General features: G+C 44.3%; 1 protein-coding gene and 1 pseudogene across 2 annotated transcripts; both read left to right on the top strand.

Moving 5' to 3' along the window:
• Nucleotides 1–6,204: 6,204 nt before the first annotated feature.
• On the top strand, nucleotides 6,205–8,871 carry LOC311126167 (chymotrypsin A-like; the record flags this gene model as incomplete). Its single annotated transcript, XM_084200189.1, has 6 exons — nucleotides 6,205–6,256; nucleotides 6,621–6,804; nucleotides 7,002–7,080; nucleotides 7,667–7,847; nucleotides 8,157–8,290; nucleotides 8,665–8,871. 6 exons carry the CDS (start codon nucleotides 6,205–6,207, stop codon nucleotides 8,824–8,826), a joined length of 792 nt encoding a protein of 263 aa, XP_084056315.1. The 3' UTR covers nucleotides 8,827–8,871.
• Nucleotides 8,872–17,173: 8,302 nt separating this feature from the next.
• On the top strand, nucleotides 17,174–18,486 carry LOC311126166 (chymotrypsin A-like; annotated as a pseudogene). Its single transcript has 3 exons — nucleotides 17,174–17,396; nucleotides 17,805–17,939; nucleotides 18,326–18,486. The product of its transcript is annotated as a chymotrypsin A-like (transcript).
• The last annotated feature ends 1,336 nt before the right edge of the window (nucleotides 18,487–19,822 follow it).

The raw sequence follows: 19,822 nt of genomic DNA on the forward strand, positions 1-19,822 counted from the left end.
GTAAGATTCATCATGTCTCTTTTCACTAGCCCATGTCATGGTAAGATTCATAATGTCAGTCTTTTCACTGGCCCATGTCATGGTAAGATTCATCATGTCAGTCTTTTCACTGGCCCATGTCATGGTAAGATTCATCATGTCAGTCATTTCACTGGCCCATGTCATGGTAAGATTCATCATGTCTCTTTTCACTAGCCCATGTCATGGTAAGATTCATCATGTCTCTTTTCACTGGCCCATGTCATGGTAAGATTCATCATGTCTCTTTTCACTGGCCCATGTCATGGTAAGATTCATCATGTCTCTTTTCACTGGCCCATGTCATGGTAAGATTCATCATGTCAGTCTTTTCACTAGCCCATGTCATGGTAAGATTCATCATGTCTCTTTTCACTGGCCCATGTCATGGTAAGATTAATCATGTCTCTTTTCACTGGCCCATGTCATGGTAAGATTAATCATGTCAGTCTTTTCACTGGCCCATGTCATGGTAAGATTCATCATGTCTCTTTTCACTAGCCCATGTCATGGTAAGATTCATCATGTCTCTTTTCACTGGCCCATGTCATGGTAAGATTCATCATGTCAGTCTTTTCACTAGCCCATGTCATGGTAAGATTCATCATGTCTCTTTTCACTAGCCCATGTCATGGTAAGATTCATCATGTCAGTCTTTTCACTGGCCCATGTCATGGTAAGATTCATCATGTCTCTTTTCACTGGCCCATGTCATGGTAAGATTCATCATGTCTCTTTTCACTGGCCCATGTCATGGTAAGATTCATCATGTCAGTCTTTTCACTGGCCCATGTCATGGTAAGATTCATCATATCAGTCTTTTCACTGGCCCATGTCATGGTAAGATTCATAATGTCAGTCTTTTCACTGGCCCATGTCATGGTAAGATTAATCATGTCAGTCTTTTCACTGGCCCATGTCATGGTAAGATTCATCATGTCAGTCTTTTCACTAGCCCATGTCATGGTAAGATTCATCATGTCTCTTTTCACTGGCCCATGTCATGGTAAGATTCATCATGTCAGTCTTTTCACTGGCCCATGTCATGGTAAGATTCATCATGTCTCTTTTCACTGGCCCATGTCATGGTAAGATTCATCATGTCAGTCTTTTCACTGGCCCATGTCATGGTAAGATTAATCATGTCAGTCTTTTCACTGGCCCATGTCATGGTAAGATTAATCATGTCAGTCTTTTCACTGGCCCATGTCATGGTAAGATTCATCATGTCTCTTTTCACTAGCCCATGTCATGGTAAGATTCATCATGTCTCTTTTCACTGGCCCATGTCATGGTAAGATTCATCATGTCTCTTTTCACTGGCCCATGTCATGGTAAGATTCATCATGTCTCTTTTCACTGGCCCATGTCATGGTAAGATTCATAATGTCAGTCTTTTCACTAGCCCATGTCATGGTAAGATTCATCATGTCAGTCTTTTCACTGGCCCATGTCATGGTAAGATTCATCATGTCTCTTTTCACTAGCCCATGTCATGGTAAGATTCATCATGTCAGTCTTTTCACTGGCCCATGTCATGGTAAGATTCATCATGTCTCTTTTCACTGGCCCATGTCATGGTAAGATTCATCATGTCAGTCTTTTCACTGGCCCATGTCATGGTAAGATTCATCATGTCTCTTTTCACTAGCCCATGTCATGGTAAGATTCATCATGTCAGTCTTTTCACTGGCCCATGTCATGGTAAGATTCATCATGTCAGTCTTTTCACTGGCCCATGTCATGGTAAGATTCATCATGTCTCTTTTCACTGGCCCATGTCATGGTAAGATTAATCATGTCTCTTTTCACTAGCCCATGTCATGGTAAGATTAATCATGTCAGTCTTTTCACTAGCCCATGTCATGGTAAGATTCATCATGTCAGTCTTTTCACTGGCCCATGTCATGGTAAGATTCATCATGTCTCTTTTCACTAGCCCATGTCATGGTAAGATTCATCATGTCTCTTTTCACTAGCCCATGTCATGGTAAGATTCATCATGTCTCTTTTCACTGGCCCATGTCATGGTAAGATTCATCATGTCAGTCTTTTCACTGGCCCATGTCATGGTAAGATTCATCATGTCTCTTTTCACTGGCCCATGTCATGGTAAGATTCATCATGTCTCTTTTCACTGGCCCATGTCATGGTAAGATTCATCATGTCAGTCTTTTCACTGGCCCATGTCATGGTAAGATTCATCATGTCTCTTTTCACTAGCCCATGTCATGGTAAGATTCATCATGTCAGTCTTTTCACTGGCCCATGTCATGGTAAGATTCATCATGTCTCTTTTCACTGGCCCATGTCATGGTAAGATTCATCATGTCTCTTTTCACTGGCCCATGTCATGGTAAGATTCATCATGTCAGTCTTTTCACTGGCCCATGTCATGGTAAGATTCATCATGTCTCTTTTCACTGGCCCATGTCATGGTAAGATTCATCATGTCTCTTTTCACTGGCCCATATCATGGTAAGATTCATCATGTCTCTTTTCACTGGCCCATGTCATGGTAAGATTCATCATGTCAGTCTTTTCACTGGCCCATGTCATGGTAAGATTCATCATGTCTCTTTTCACTAGCCCATGTCATGGTAAGATTCATCATGTCAGTCTTTTCACTGGCCCATGTCATGGTAAGATTCATCATGTCAGTCTTTTCACTGGCCCATGTCATGGTAAGATTCATCATGTCTCTTTTCACTGGCCCATGTCATGGTAAGATTCATCATGTCAGTCTTTTCACTGGCCCATGTCATGGTAAGATTAATCATGTCAGTCTTTTCACTAGCCCATGTCATGGTAAGATTCATCATGTCAGTCTTTTCACTGGCCCATGTCATGGTAAGATTAATCATGTCTCTTTTCACTGGCCCATGTCATGGTAAGATTCATCATGTCAGTCTTTTCACTGGCCCATGTCATGGTAAGATTCATCATGTCTCTTTTCACTAGCCCATGTCATGGTAAGATTCATCATGTCTCTTTTCACTAGCCCATGTCATGGTAAGATTCATCATGTCTCTTTTCACTGGCCCATGTCATGGTAAGATTCATCATGTCTCTTTTCACTAGCCCATGTCATGGTAAGATTCATCATGTCTCTTTTCACTGGCCCATGTCATGGTAAGATTCATCATGTCTCTTTTCACTAGCCCATGTCATGGTAAGATTCATCATGTCTCTTTTCACTAGCCCATGTCATGGTAAGATTCATCATGTCTCTTTTCACTGGCCCATGTCATGGTAAGATTCATCATGTCAGTCTTTTCACTGGCCCATGTCATGGTAAGATTCATCATGTCTCTTTTCACTAGCCCATGTCATGGTAAGATTCATAATGTCAGTCTTTTCACTGGCCCATGTCATGGTAAGATTCATCATGTCAGTCTTTTCACTGGCCCATGTCATGGTAAGATTCATCATGTCAGTCATTTCACTGGCCCATGTCATGGTAAGATTCATCATGTCTCTTTTCACTAGCCCATGTCATGGTAAGATTCATCATGTCTCTTTTCACTGGCCCATGTCATGGTAAGATTCATCATGTCTCTTTTCACTGGCCCATGTCATGGTAAGATTCATCATGTCTCTTTTCACTGGCCCATGTCATGGTAAGATTCATCATGTCAGTCTTTTCACTAGCCCTTGTCATGGTAAGATTCATCATGTCTCTTTTCACTGGCCCATGTCATGGTAAGATTAATCATGTCTCTTTTCACTGGCCCATGTCATGGTAAGATTAATCATGTCAGTCTTTTCACTGGCCCATGTCATGGTAAGATTCATCATGTCTCTTTTCACTAGCCCATGTCATGGTAAGATTCATCATGTCTCTTTTCACTGGCCCATGTCATGGTAAGATTCATCATGTCAGTCTTTTCACTAGCCCATGTCATGGTAAGATTCATCATGTCTCTTTTCACTAGCCCATGTCATGGTAAGATTCATCATGTCAGTCTTTTCACTGGCCCATGTCATGGTAAGATTCATCATGTCTCTTTTCACTGGCCCATGTCATGGTAAGATTCATCATGTCTCTTTTCACTGGCCCATGTCATGGTAAGATTCATCATGTCAGTCTTTTCACTGGCCCATGTCATGGTAAGATTCATCATATCAGTCTTTTCACTGGCCCATGTCATGGTAAGATTCATAATGTCAGTCTTTTCACTGGCCCATGTCATGGTAAGATTAATCATGTCAGTCTTTTCACTGGCCCATGTCATGGTAAGATTCATCATGTCAGTCTTTTCACTAGCCCATGTCATGGTAAGATTCATCATGTCTCTTTTCACTGGCCCATGTCATGGTAAGATTCATCATGTCAGTCTTTTCACTGGCCCATGTCATGGTAAGATTCATCATGTCTCTTTTCACTGGCCCATGTCATGGTAAGATTCATCATGTCAGTCTTTTCACTGGCCCATGTCATGGTAAGATTAATCATGTCAGTCTTTTCACTGGCCCATGTCATGGTAAGATTAATCATGTCAGTCTTTTCACTGGCCCATGTCATGGTAAGATTAATCATGTCAGTCTTTTCACTAGCCCATGTCATGGTAAGATTCATCATGTCTCTTTTCACTGGCCCATGTCATGGTAAGATTCATCATGTCAGTCTTTTCACTGGCCCATGTCATGGTAAGATTCATCATGTCTCTTTTCACTAGCCCATGTCATGGTAAGATTCATCATGTCTCTTTTCACTGGCCCATGTCATGGTAAGATTCATCATGTCTCTTTTCACTGGCCCATGTCATGGTAAGATTCATCATGTCTCTTTTCACTGGCCCATGTCATGGTAAGATTCATAATGTCAGTCTTTTCACTAGCCCATGTCATGGTAAGATTCATCATGTCAGTCTTTTCACTGGCCCATGTCATGGTAAGATTCATCATGTCTCTTTTCACTAGCCCATGTCATGGTAAGATTCATCATGTCAGTCTTTTCACTGGCCCATGTCATGGTAAGATTCATCATGTCTCTTTTCACTGGCCCATGTCATGGTAAGATTCATCATGTCTCTTTTCACTAGCCCATGTCATGGTAAGATTCATCATGTCAGTCTTTTCACTGGCCCATGTCATGGTAAGATTCATCATGTCTCTTTTCACTGGCCCATGTCATGGTAAGATTCATCATGTCTCTTTTCACTAGCCCATGTCATGGTAAGATTCATCATGTCAGTCTTTTCACTGGCCCATGTCATGGTAAGATTCATAATGTCAGTCTTTTCACTGGCCCATGTCATGGTAAGATTCATCATGTCAGTCTTTTCACTGGCCCATGTCATGGTAAGATTCATCATGTCTCTTTTCACTGGCCCATGTCATGGTAAGATTCATCATGTCTCTTTTCACTGGCCCATGTCATGGTAAGATTCATCATGTCTCTTTTCACTGGCCCATGTCATGGTAAGATTCATCATGTCTCTTTTCACTGGCCCATGTCATGGTAAGATTCATCATGTCTCTTTTCACTAGCCCATGTCATGGTAAGATTAATCATGTCTCTTTTCACTGGCCCATGTCATGGTAAGATTCATCATGTCTCTTTTCACTAGCCCATGTCATGGTAAGATTCATCATGTCAGTCTTTTCACTGGCCCATGTCATGGTAAGATTCATCATGTCAGTCTTTTCACTGGCCCATGTCATGGTAAGATTCATCATGTCTCTTTTCACTGGCCCATGTCATGGTAAGATTCATCATGTCTCTTTTCACTAGCCCATGTCATGGTAAGATTCATCATGTCAGTCTTTTCACTAGCCCATGTCATGGTAAGATTCATCATGTCTCTTTTCACTAGCCCATGTCATGGTAAGATTCATCATGTCTCTTTTCACTGGCCCATGTCATGGTAAGATTAATAATGTCAGTCACTGTTCCCTTTCTCCTGTGTTCTGAGAGAGCGAGACTATCCTTTGGGTAATATTTGCCACAAGCCAACATTGTCTCCACAATTTACTCCATTGGTCAATTTCAAGAAGTATTCCAACGAACGACCTTTTTTTTCGTAACCCCAAATGTTGCATAACGGTGTGAGAAAATGTCCCCTGTTATCTGCAGAGGGACAGGTGAGACACACACAGGGAGGAGGAGGAGTATGCAGATTCAGACCCGTGGTTCCTGTATAAAAGACCCTCTGTGCGCCTTTACTCCGTCACGCTGAAGACATGAACTGTCTACTGATCCTCTCCTGCCTTGCCTTCGCCGGCGCAGCCTACGGTGAGAAAATGTCCACGTGTCTGCCAATGTCTGCCTTTACATGAGTTGCAGGATAGGATACCTCAGGGTGCTTTTTTTAGTCGTTCAGTTTTTATTCTTTAGTTTTATTCACAGGTTTTTTTCCCCCTGTGAAGCACATTGTGTTGCATTCCATGTCTGAAAATCTACTGTAGAAATAAAGCTTGATTTGATTTATTTATCGGGTAAAATAAATATTTGACATGAGTGACTGCTCTACTCAATATCATTTCAAGTGGTACTACACTAGGGCAACATTGTGTTTATATTCTGTATAGAGGAAACTGCCAACTGTTAGAATCTATTAGAGCAGCCAAACCAGACTAATATCTGTCTCTGTTATCAGGCTGTGGCACCCCCGCAATCCAGCCTGTGGTGTCTGGTTACGCCCGCATCGTCAACGGTGAGGAGGCTGTGCCCGGCTCCTGGCCCTGGCAGGTGTCCCTCCAGGACTACACTGGATTCCACTTCTGCGGCGGCTCTCTGATCAACGAGAACTGGGTTGTGACAGCCGCCCACTGCAGCGTGAAGTGGGTGCTGGCTGCCGAGCCATAACCTTCATAAGTGTAGCAACATGCTAACTGGCTAAAAGCTAGCTAATGCTAACTAGCTAAAAATAAAACTAGCTAAAAGCTGGATAATGCTAGTGCTAATGCTAATTAGCTGAAAGGTGGCTAGCATATGGTTAAAGTAGCTAAATTATGTTTATTTTGTGAAACTATTTCAGGACCTCTCACCGTGTGATCCTGGGAGAGCACGATCGCTCGTCCAACGCTGAGGACATCCAGACCATCAACGTTGGCCAGGTAAACTTCCACAAACAACTATTCCTACAACTTTTAACATCTATACTTTTATTATTTTAAGTAAAGATAAAAGATCAGTGAAAGTTCCACCTGGAAGTCACATCGGCTCAAATGATGTGAAAGTTCCACCTGGAAGTCACATCGGCTCAAAAAAATGTTCGCTGCTCTGGCACCCCAATGGTGGAACAAGCTCCCTCACGACGCCAGGACAGCGGAGTCACTCACCACCTTCCGGAGACATTTGAAACCCCACCTCTTTAAGGAATACCTGGGATAGGCTAAAGTATTCCTTCTAACCCCCCCCCCCCCCCCCCCAAATTGTAAAGTGGTTATCCCACTGGCTATAGGGTGAACGCACCAATTTGTGAGTCGCTCTGGCTAAGAGCGTCTGCTAAATGACGTTAATGTGCCCTTGAGCAAGGCACTTAACCCTAATTGCTCCTGTAAGTCGCTCTGGTTAAGAGCGTCTGCTAAATGACTAAAATGTAAAATGTAAATGTATGATCAGTTCATGATCTGTTTTCGGTGAATTAAAACATTGAATCTTAAAATCTCAAATGTTTGTCGCCTTGTGCCCCCTTACTAGGTCTTCAAGCACCCCAAGTACAACGGCTTCACTATCAACAACGACATCACCCTGATCAAGCTGGCCACCCCCGCCGTCCTGGGAACCCGTGTGTCCCCCGTGTGCGTCGCTGAGACCAACGATGACTTCGCCGGTGGCATGACGTGTGTGACCTCCGGCTGGGGTCTGACCCGCTACAACGGTAACCAATCGCTACAGCTTTTCCCATCAAGATCTTTCCAATCACCAGAGGTCTCATTGTAAAGTCAGACAAACCTTGGGTCGTTGTTCTTGACTAGCAGTATGTTCGGTCTAGTTGAAAGATTCTGTTTCAATTGGCTCAGTCAATTTGAAATATTCAATTTCAGTTGGCTCAATCTATTTCAAAAATGATGTTTCAGTTGGCTTTCAGTCTTGCATTGCTTAGTAGTCTTTTAACTATGTGAGAAAGATGGTGATTGGCTGGCCGGTTCTGTAGTGTTACCTGACCCTTGGTGTCCTCTGGTTCCAGCTCCCGACACCCCCGCCCTGCTGCAGCAGGCGGCTCTTCCCCTGCTGACCAAGGCTCAGTGCCAGAAGTTCTGGGGCTCCAAGATCACCGACCTCATGATCTGCGCTGGAGCCGATGGCGCCTCTTCCTGCATGGTGAGTAACACAAACCATAGGGTTGCAAAATTCAGGCAAACTTCCTAAACATTCCTAGGGTTTCCAGAATTCCTAGCTGGAAGATTCCCAGATTTTTTGCAAGCCTACACAAACCATATGGCACACTGGCGCACTGTTACAGGCCATGACACTGAACCTACCACCGTCTGACTAATGGCAGAGTTCAATCGGAACTGTTACAGTTATTTACACTGGCTTAAAACGTCATTGCATCGATAATAGCTTGGCGTTTCCTTAGTTCATCACTTTTTGGAAACAGCTGAGCACAAACTCTGAACATAAAAAGTGATCACAAGAGAGAGACTGACATTTGACAGACTCTAACTCTTTCTATGCTCCTTTCTGTGTTTCAGGGTGACTCTGGTGGCCCCCTGGTCTGTGAGAAGGCTGGTGCCTGGACCCTGGTCGGTATTGTGTCCTGGGGCAGTGGAACCTGCACCCCCACCATGCCCGGAGTGTACGCCCGCGTCACCGAGCTCCGCTCCTACATCGACCAGACCATCGCCTCCAACTAAGTCTTCAGTTTCATCTTCATAATAAATAAAAGTAGTTTCTAGTAACGTATTTGTTCCTTGGTGTTTCTTGAAACGTGGGTTTTGATAGTTAAAGCAGCAATCAGCAGTTGAAAGAATAACAAAGCATACTCGCCGCCACTGTTTCAGAAAAGCGGGGGGATGGGGGTTGAGAAATGTAACCACTCTCAAATTCAAAGATAGAGCTATGGATACAAGGACTGACCATCCATGATATCAACATTATAGTTTTGAGGCTATAGTTTTGGGGTCCTGATGTGGTAAGACAGTTGAACTAAGCTCACTAACAACACACCCTCATCACTAACAACACACCCTCATAGCTAACAACAGACCCTAATCGCTAACAACACACCCTCATCACTAACAACACACCCTCATACTAACAACACACCCTCATTGCTAACAACACCCCCTCATTGCTAACAACACACCCTCATCACTAACAACACACCCTCATTGCTAACAACACCCCCTCATCGCTAACAATACACCCTCATAGCTAACAACACACCCTCATTGCTAACAACACCCCCTCATTGCTAACAACACACCCTCATCACTAACAACACACCCTCATTGCTAACAACACACCCTAATCGCTAACAACACACCCTAATCGCTAACAACACCCCCTCATTGCTAACAACACACCCTCATCGCTAACAACAGACCCTCATCGCTAACAATACACCCTCATCGCTAACAACACACCCTCATTGCTAACAACACCCCCTCATTGCTAACAACACCCCCTCTACCCTAACAACACCCCCTCATTGCTAACAACACACCCTCATTGCTAACAACACCCCCTCATTGCTAACAACACACCCCCTCCCTAACAACACCCCCTCATTGCTAACAACACCCCCTCATTGCTAACAACACACCCTCATCCCTAACAACACACCCTCATCACTAACAACACCCCCTCATTGCTAACAACACACCCTCATTGCTAACAACACACCCTAATCGCTAACAACACACCCTAATCGCTAACAACACCCCCTCATTGCTAACAACACACCCTCATCGCTAACAACAGACCCTCATCGCTAACAATACACCCTCATCGCTAACAACACACCCTCATTGCTAACAACACCCCCTCATTGCTAACAACACCCCCTCTATCCTAACAACACCCCCTCATTGCTAACAACACACCCTCATTGCTAACAACACCCCCTCATTGCTAACAACACACCCCCTCCCTAACAACACACCCTCATTGCTAACAACACACCCTCATTGCTAACAACTCCCCCTCATTGCTAACAACACACCCTCATCCCTAACAACACACCCTCATTGCTAACAACACCCCCTCATTGCTAACAACACCCCCTCATTGCTAACAACACACCCTCATTGCCTACAACACACCCTTATTGCTAACAACACACCCTCCTCCTAACAACACACCCTCTTTCTAACAACACACCCTCATTGTTAACAACACCCCCTCATCGCTAACAACACACCCTCATAGCTAACAACACCCCCATTGAACAAGTACCACAATACAAATACAGTGAGGGAAAAAAAGTATTTGATCCCCTGCTGATTTTGTACGTTTGCCCACTGACAAATAAATTATCAGTCTATAATTTTAATGGTAGGTTTATTTGAACAGTGAGAGACAGAATAACAACAAAACAATCCAGAAAACGCATGTCAAAAATGTTATAAATTGATTTGCATTTTAATGAGGGAAATAAGTATTTGACCCCTCTGCAAAACATGACTTAGTACTTGGTGGCAAAACCCTTGTTGGCAATCACAGAGGTCAGACGTTTCTTGTAGTTGGCCACCAGGTTTGCACACATCTCAGGAGGGATTTTGCAGATCTTCTCCAAGTCATTAAGGTTTCGAGGCTGACGTTTGGCAACTCGAACCTTCAGCTCCCTCCACAGATTTTCTATGGGATTAAGGTCTGGAGACTGGCTAGGCCACTCCAGGACCTTAATGTGCTTCTTCTTGAGCCACTCCTTTGTTGCCTTGGCCGTGTGTTTTGGGTCATTGTCATGCTGGAATACCCATCCACGACCCATTTTCAATGCCCTGGCTGAGGGAAGGAGGTTCTCACCCAAGATTTGACGGTACATGGCCCCATCCATCGTCCCTTTGATGTGGTGAAGTTGTCCTGTCCCCTTAACAGAAAAACACCCCCAAAGCATAATGTTTCCACCTCCATGTTTGACGGTGGGGACGGTGTTCTTGGGGTCATAGGCAGCATTCCTCCTCTTCCAAACACGATGAGTTGAGTTGATGCCAAAGAGCACGATTTTGGTCTCATCTGACCACAACACTTTCACCCAGTTTTCCTCTGAATCATTCAGATGTTCATTGGCAAACTTCAGACGAGCATGTATATGTGCTTTCTTGAGCAGGGGGACCTTGCGGGCGCTGCAGGATTTCAGTCCTTCACGGCGTAGTGTATTACCAATTGTTTTCTTGGTGACTATGGTCCCAGCTGCCTTGAGATCATTGACAAGATCCTCCCGTGTAGTTCTGGGCTGATTCCTCGCTGTTCTCATGATCATTGCAACTCCACGAGGTGAGATCTTGCATGGAGCCCCAGGCTGAGGGAGATTGACAGTCTTTTGTGTTTCTTCCATTTGCGAATAATCGCACCAACTGTTGTCACCTTCTCACCAAGCTGCTTGGCGATGGTCTTGTAGCCCATTCCAGCCTTGTGTAGGTCTACAATCTTGTCCCTGACATCCTTGGAGAGCTCTTTGGTCTTGGCCATGGTGGAGAGTTTGGAATCTGATTGATTGATTGCTTCTGTGGACAGGTGTCTTTTATACAGGTAACAAGCTGAGATTAGGAGCACTCCCTTTTTTGTTGTTGTTTTATTTTACTTTTTTATAAAAAATAAATGCACTGTAGGTTAAGGGCTGTAAGTAAGCATTTCACTGTAATGTCTGCACCTGTTGTATTTGGCGCATGTGGCCAATAAAATTTGATTTGATCTGATTTGATTTTCTGTGGACAGGTGTCTTTTATACAGGTAACAAACTGAGATTAGGAGCACTCCCTTTAAGAGTGTGCTCCTAATCTCAGCTCGTTACCTGTATAAAAGACACCTGGGAGCCAGAAATCTTTCTGATTGAGAGGGGGTCAAATACTTATTTCCCTCATTAAAATGCAAATCAATTTATAACATTTTTGACATGCGTTTTTCTGGATTTTTTTGTTGTTATTCTGTCTCTCACTGTTCAAATAAACCTTACATTAAAATTATAGACTGATAATTTCTTTGTCAGTGGGCAAATGTACAAAATCAGCAGGGGATCAAATACTTTTTTCCCCTCACTGTACCTGGGCATGTGGCTTGATGGATCACTCCACTTCAGCATCCATATGAACAACCTACAAGACTGGGCTTTCTGAACCACAACACATCCTGCTTCACCCGTCCCTCCAAAATCTCCCTGGTCAAGTCCTGCGCCCTCCCTCTGTTCGACTATGGTGACACTCTACCGCCACGCCCCTAAAACCATTGGAGTTCTCTACTGGACACTGTACCACTCAGTCATCAGATTCACCACTGGAGCTCTCTACTGGACACTGTACCACTCAGTCATCAGATTCACCACTGGAGCTCTCTACTGGACACTGTACCACTCAGTCATCAGATTCAACACTGGAGCTCTCTACTGGACACTGTACCACTCAGTCATCAGATTCACCACTGGAGCTCTCTACTGGACACTGTACCACTCAGTCATCAGATTCACCACTGGAGCTCTCTACTGGACACTGTACCACTCAGTCATCAGATTCACCACTGGAGCTCTCTACTGGACACTGTACCACTCAGCCATCAGATTCACCACTGGTGCTCTCTACTGGACACTGTACCACTCAGTCATCAGATTCAACACTGGAGCTCTCTACCGGACACTGTACCACTCAGTCATCAGATTCACCACTGGAGCTCTCTACTGGACACTGTACCACTCAGTCATCAGATTCACCACTGGAGTTCTCTACTGGACACTGTACCACTCAGTCATCAGATTCACCACTGGAGCTCTCTACTGGACACTGTACCACTCAGTCATCAGATTCACCACTGGAGCTCTCTACTGGACACTGTACCACTCAGTCATCAGATTCACCACTGGAGCTCTCTACTGGACACTGTACCACTCAGTCATCAGATTCACCACTGGAGCTCTCTACTGGACACTGTACCACTCAGTCATCAGATTCACCACTGGAGCTCTCTACTGGACACTGTACCACTCAGTCATCAGATTCACCACTGGAGCTCTCTACTGGACACTGTACCACTCAGTCATCAGATTCACCACTGGAGCTCTCTACTGGACACTGTACCACTCAGTCATCAGATTCAACACTGGAGCTCTCTACTGGACACTGTACCACTCAGTCATCAGATTCACCACTGGAGCTCTCTACTGGACACTGTACCACTCAGTCATCAGATTCACCACTGGAGCTCTCTACTGGACACTGTACCACTCAGTCATCAGATTCACCACTGGAGCTCTCTACTGGACACTGTACCACTCAGTCATCAGATTCACCACTGGAGCTCTCTACTGGACAAATTAACTGGTTCACCCTCATTTATAAAAGCCTTACTGGCAAAGCCCCACTATACCTCTCTAAACTCCTCTCCTTCTCCCAGTTCTTCTACAGCCTACACTTTAGTCACTATACTAAACAAAAATATATACCCAACATGCAAAGTGTTGGTCCCATGTTTCATGAGCTGGAATAAAAGATCCCAGAAATGTTCCATGTGTACAACAAGCTTATTTCTCTCAAATGTTGTGCAACAAATTTGTTTACATCCCTGTTAAGTGAGCATTTCTCCTTTGCAAAGATAATCCACCCACCTGACAGCTGTGGCATATCAAGAAGCTGAATAAACAACATGATCATTACACAGGTGCACCTTGTGCTGGGGACAATAAAAGGCCACTCTAAAATGTGCAGTTTTGTCACACAACACAAAGCCACAGATGTCTCAAGTTGTGAGGGAGCGTGCAATTGGCATGCTAACTGCAGGAACGTCCACTAAAGCTATTGCCAGATTATTGAATGTTCATTTCTCTACCATAAGACGCCTCCAGAATCCTTTTAGAGAATTTGGTAGTACATCCAACCGGCCTCACAACTGCAGACCACAAGTAACCATACCAGCCCAGGACCTCCACATCCGGCTTCTTCACCTGCAGGTTCGTCTGAGACCAGCCACCCGGACAGCTGATGAAACTGTGGGTTTGCACAACCGAAGAATTTCTGCATAAACTGTCAGAAACCGTCTTAGGGAAGCTCTTCTGTGTACTCATCGTCCTCACCAAGATCTTGGCTTGACTGCAGTTCGGCGTCTTAACAATACCACTGAAAATATCAATATTTGGTTGTACTGACATCAATTGAAGCGGTTTTGCCTGCTGGGTTGAAAGCATGACATTGTTGTGATTTGGTTGTCATGACATTGGAGTGTCATCCCGTCCCTATTTTGTAGTGACTATAATTGTTTGTTGCAGAACCTCTCAGCGTGTGATCCTGGGAGAACCGGGGCTCCAACACTGAGACATCCAGACCATTGGGTGGGTAAGGTGGGTACAGGATACTAAATGGAACACAACATTTGAAGTGAAGTTAGTATCCTGGGTGCCGGTCTGTTTCTGCTCTCAGCACTTATTGTCATGTCAGACATGTTTGGTGACAAGACAGCAATAATACCCTACAGTGAGGGAAAAAAGTATTTGATCACCTGCTGATTTTGTACGTTTGCCCACTGACAAAGACATGATCAGTGGGCAAAAAAAATGATCAGTCTATAATTTTAATGTGAGGTTTATTTGAACAGTGAGAGACAGAATAACAACAACAAAATCCAGAAGAACGCATGTCAAAAATGTTATAAATTGATTTGCAGTTTAATGAGGGAAATAAGTATTGGCGTTTGGCAACTCGAACCTTCAGCTCCCTCCACAGATTTTCTATGGGATTAAGGTCTGGATACTGGCTAGGCCACTCCAGGACCTTAATGTGCTTCTTCTTGAGCCACTCCTTTGTTGCCTTGGCCGTGTGTTTTGGGTCATTGTCATGCTGGAATACCCATCCACGACCCATTTTCAATGCCCTGGCTGAGGGAAGGAGGTTCTCACCCAAGATTTGACGGTACATGGCCCCATCCATCGTCCCTTTGATGCTGTGAAGTTGTCCTGTCCCCTTAGCAGAAAAACACCCCCAAAGCATAATGTTTCCACCTCCCTGTTTGACGGTGGGGATGGTGTTCTTGGGGTCATAGGCAGCATTCCTCCTCCAAACACGGCGAGTTGAGTTGATGCCAAAGAGCTCCATTTTGGTCTCATCTGACCACAACACTTTCACCTAGTTCTCCTCTGAATCATTCAGATGTTCATTGGCAAACTTCAGACGGGCCTGTATATGTGCTTTCTTGAGCAGGGGGACCTTGCGGGCGCTGCAGGATTTCAGTCCTTCACGGCGTAGTGTGTTACCTATTGTTTTATTGGTGACTATGGTCCCAGCTGCCTTGAGATCATTGACAAGTAGTTATGGGCTGATTCCTCGCTGTTCTCATGATCATTGCAACTCCACAAGGTGAGATCTTGCATGGAGCCCCAGGCCGAGGGAGATTGACAGTTATTTTGTGTTTCTTCCAATTGCGAATAATCGCACCAACTGTTGTCACCTTCTCACCAAGCTGCTTGGCGATGGTCTTGCAGCCCATTCCAGCCTTGTGTAGGTCTACAATCTTGTCCCTGACATCCTTGGAGAGCTCTTTGGTCTTGGCCATGGTGGAGAGTTTGGAATCTGAAACAGGAAAGGGCCTTCCTCAAACTGTTGACACAAAGTTGGAAGCACAGAATCGTCTAGAATGTCTTTGTAGCATGAAGATTATTCCTCCTCCACCAAACGTTACAGTTGGTACTATGCGTTGTGGGGCAGGTAGCGTTTTCCTGCCATCCGCCAAACCCAGAGTCGCCAAACCCAGAGTCCAATGGCGGCAAGCTTTACGCCACTCCAGCTGATGCTTGGCATTGCGCATGATGATCTTAGGCTTGCGTGCGACTGCTCGGTCATGCAAACCCATTTCATGAAGCTCCCGACGAACAGTTCTTGCGCTGACGTTGCTTCCAGAGGCAGTTTGGAACTCGGTAGTGAGTGTTTCAACCGAGGACAGACGATTTGTACGCGTTACGCACTTCAGCACTCGGCGGACCCGTTCTGTGAGCTTGTGTGGCCTACCACTTTGCGGCTGAGCCATTGTTGCTCCTAGACATTTCCGCTTCACAATAACAGCACTTACAGTTGACCGGGGCAGCTCTAGCAGGGCAGAAATGTGACGAACTGACTTGTTGGAAAGGTGGCATCCTATGACGGTGCCACGTTGAAAGTCACTGAGCTCTTCAGTAAGGTCATTCTACTGCCAATGTTTGTCTATGGAGATTGCATGGCTGTGTGCTCGATTATATACACCTTCGGCTGAAATAGCCAAATCCACTAATTTGAAGTAATAGCCGAATTTGAAATAGCCGAATCCACATACTTTTGTATATATAGTGTAAATCTGTGACCAGGCTGGTCTGAAGCCGGGATCAAATCAAATCAAATGGTATTTGTCACATGCACGTGTTTAGCAGATGTTATAGCGGGTGTCGCGAAATGCTTGTGCTTCTAGCTCCGACAGTGCAGTAATATCTAACAATTTCACAACATATACCCAATACACACAAAACTAGTTAAGGAATGGGATTTAAGAATATATACATATATGGACAAGCAATGACAGAGCGGCATGGACTAAGATACAGTAGAATATTATAGAATAGAATGCAGTGTATACATATGAGATGAGTAGTGCAAGATATGTAAACATTATTAAAGTGCACTGCACTGCCAAGGATTTCCAGCACGCAGCTTTGACCTACTACATTAGCTATGTTGGTGCACTGTACTGTCACGATCGTTTAAAGACTCGTGGAACCAAGGCGCAGCGTGGTAAGCGCACATCTTTATTGTATACTTAACAACACGAAACAAAAACAACAAACAAACGATACGCGAAGTCCTGAGGTTACACACAACAAAACCTTTACGGAACAAGATCCCACACCGACTAGTGCCAAACAGGCTGCCTAAGTATGGTCCCCAATCAGAGACAACGAGCTACAGCTGCCTCTGATTGGGAACCACCCTGGCCAACATAGATCTAAACGATCTAGAACAAAAACGTAGAAAACCTCAACATAGAACCTACACACCCTGGCTCAACATTTAAGAGTCCCCAGAGCCAGTGCGTGACATGTACTCCCAACTACATGTAGATGGGGTTTTTTCTGCTCTTCCTACGGGTCTTCTAGCACCCCGAGTACAACACCTTCCCCACCGCCTGATCAAGCTGGCCACCCCCGCCGTCATGGGAACCCGTGTGTCCCCCGTGTGCGTCGCTGAGACCAACGATGACTTCCCCCGGTGGCATGACGTGTGTGTGACCTCTGGGCTGGGGTCTGACCCCCGCCACAACGGTAACCAATCACTACAGCTTTTCCCATCAAGATCTTTCCAATCACCAGAATGTCTCATTGTAAAGTCAGACACAAGCTAGTTTCATTGACTAGCAGTTTTTATTTAATTTATTTAATTGTACCTTTATTTAACTAGGCAAGTCAGTTAAGAACAAATTCTTATTTACAATGACGGCCTACAACGGCCAAACCCGGACGACGCTGGGCCAATTTTGCGCCGCACCCTATGACTAGCAGTATGTTCGGTCTAGTTGAAAAGATTCTGTTTCAATTGGCTCAGTCTATTTGAAAAAGTATGTTTTCAGTTGGCTTTCCGTTGCTAGTAGTCTTTTAACTATGTGAGAAAGATGGTGATTGGCTGGCCGGTTCTGTAGTGTTACCTGACCCTTTGGTGTCCTCTGGTTCCAGCTCCAGACACCCCCTCCCTGTTGCAGCAGGCTGCTCTTCCCCTGCTGACCAAGGCTCAGTGCCAGAAGTTCTGGGGCTCCAAGATCACCGACCTCATGATCTGAGGCTGGAGCCGATGGCGCCTCTTCCTGCACGGTGAGCCAATCATTCACAAGACCGTTGTTTCTTCCCATTTGACCAATCAGAAGCTTATCATTTGGGGTCATGAGCAAAAGGTCGTCATGAGATGTGAATCCTCACCTGGAGGCACCAGTTAAATCAGGGAAGGGAAACTCCAGTCTTTGGGGGCCTGATTGGTGACACACTAGCACACAGACATGACCAACTAATCATGGTCTCCGGTTTAAAAATACAATTAGCTGAATCAGGTGTGTTAGCGCCAGCGACTATGGCCAGGGAAAACATGTGACATCATTCAGGCCTCTGAGGACTGATGTTACCCATCCCCGAGATAAATTCGCCCATGGGATGCTAGTCTAAAAAACTGTAACTAAATGAACATAGATATTTCTGTGTTTCAGGGTGACTCTGGTGGCCCCCTGGTCTGTGAGAAGGCTAGTGCCTGGACCCTGGTCGGTATTGTGTCCTGGGGCAGTGGTACCTGCACCCCCACGATGCTCGGAGTACACGCTGCGTCACCGAGCTCCGCTCCTACATCGACCAGACCATAACCTCCAACTAAGGTTGTCATAACTGTCAGACTGCTATGTATCACCAGCAGTAATGGGTTCACTTTCAATTCCATGTTGAATAAAGATCTAACACTGAAAGCTACTTCCTATTTCATGTTGAATAAAGATCTAACACTGAAAGCTACTTCCTATTTCATGTTGAATAAAGATCTAACACTGAAAGCTACTTCCTATTTCATGTTGAATAAAGATCTAACACTGAAAGCTACTTCCTATTTCATGTTGAATAAAGATCTAACACTGAAAGCTACTTCCTATTTCATGTTGAATAAAGATCTAACACTGAAAGCTACTTCCTATTTCATGTTGAATAAAGATCTAACACCGAAAGCTACTTCCTATTTCATGTTGAATAAAGATCTAACACCGAAAGCTACTTCCTATTTCATGTTGAATAAAGATCTAACACTGAAAGCTACTTCCTATTTCATGTTGAATAAAGATCTAACACTGAAAGCTACTTCCTATTTCATGTTGAATAAAGATCTAACACTGAAAGCTACTTCCTATTTCATGTTGAATAAAGATCTAACACTGAAAGCTACTTATTATTTCATGTTGAATAAAGATCTAACACCGAAAGCTACTTCCTATGTCATGTTGAATAAAGATCTAACACCGAAAGCTACTTCCTATTTCATGTTGAATAAAGATCTAACACCGAAAGCTACTTCCTATTTCATGTTGAATAAAGATCTAACACTGAAAGCTACTTCCTATTTCATGTTGAATAAAGATCTAACACCGAAAGCTACTTCCTATTTCATGTTGAATAAAGATCTAACACTGAAAGCTACTTCCTATTTCATGTTGAATAAAGATCTAACACAGAAAGCAACTTCCTTTGTTATTGGTCTATTAACCAATTTACCGCATGGTGACGTCACCACGGAGAGCCGAAACTCCCAGCCATGCAAACCTGCTGATTAGAAGGTCCAGTGTAGATTGTCTTTTCAACCGGCAACTATCAGGAAATAACACTGATTTTTTTTTAAAATGTCAGACTTTAACACTGTTAGTTTCATTAGCTGTTGTACAGTTTGACATAAAATACAGGAATAACAGAATGTTGACTGCACTGGGCCTTTAAGCCTTTGAACTATTTTTTTAAGCCTATAGCTGAAGTTAGACCTACTTTTCTTCACAAAACTTCTCCAGGGTGAAATAATAACCTCAGCTGGCCTCAAAGATCCCACAAACTGATGAAAGAACAGACGCAAATCCTCCCTCTCGACCTCCAAAGACTGATCCACCAGTGTTCCACCGCTGATTCTCAGCATCACATTGGTTACAACTTCAGTCATTAGACGACTGCTCTCAATTCAA

The sequence above is a fragment of the Coregonus lavaretus genome (genome assembly GCF_964263955.1).
Source record: "Coregonus lavaretus genome assembly, contig: HAP1_SCAFFOLD_477, whole genome shotgun sequence".
NCBI lineage: Eukaryota > Metazoa > Chordata > Actinopteri > Salmoniformes > Salmonidae > Coregonus > Coregonus lavaretus.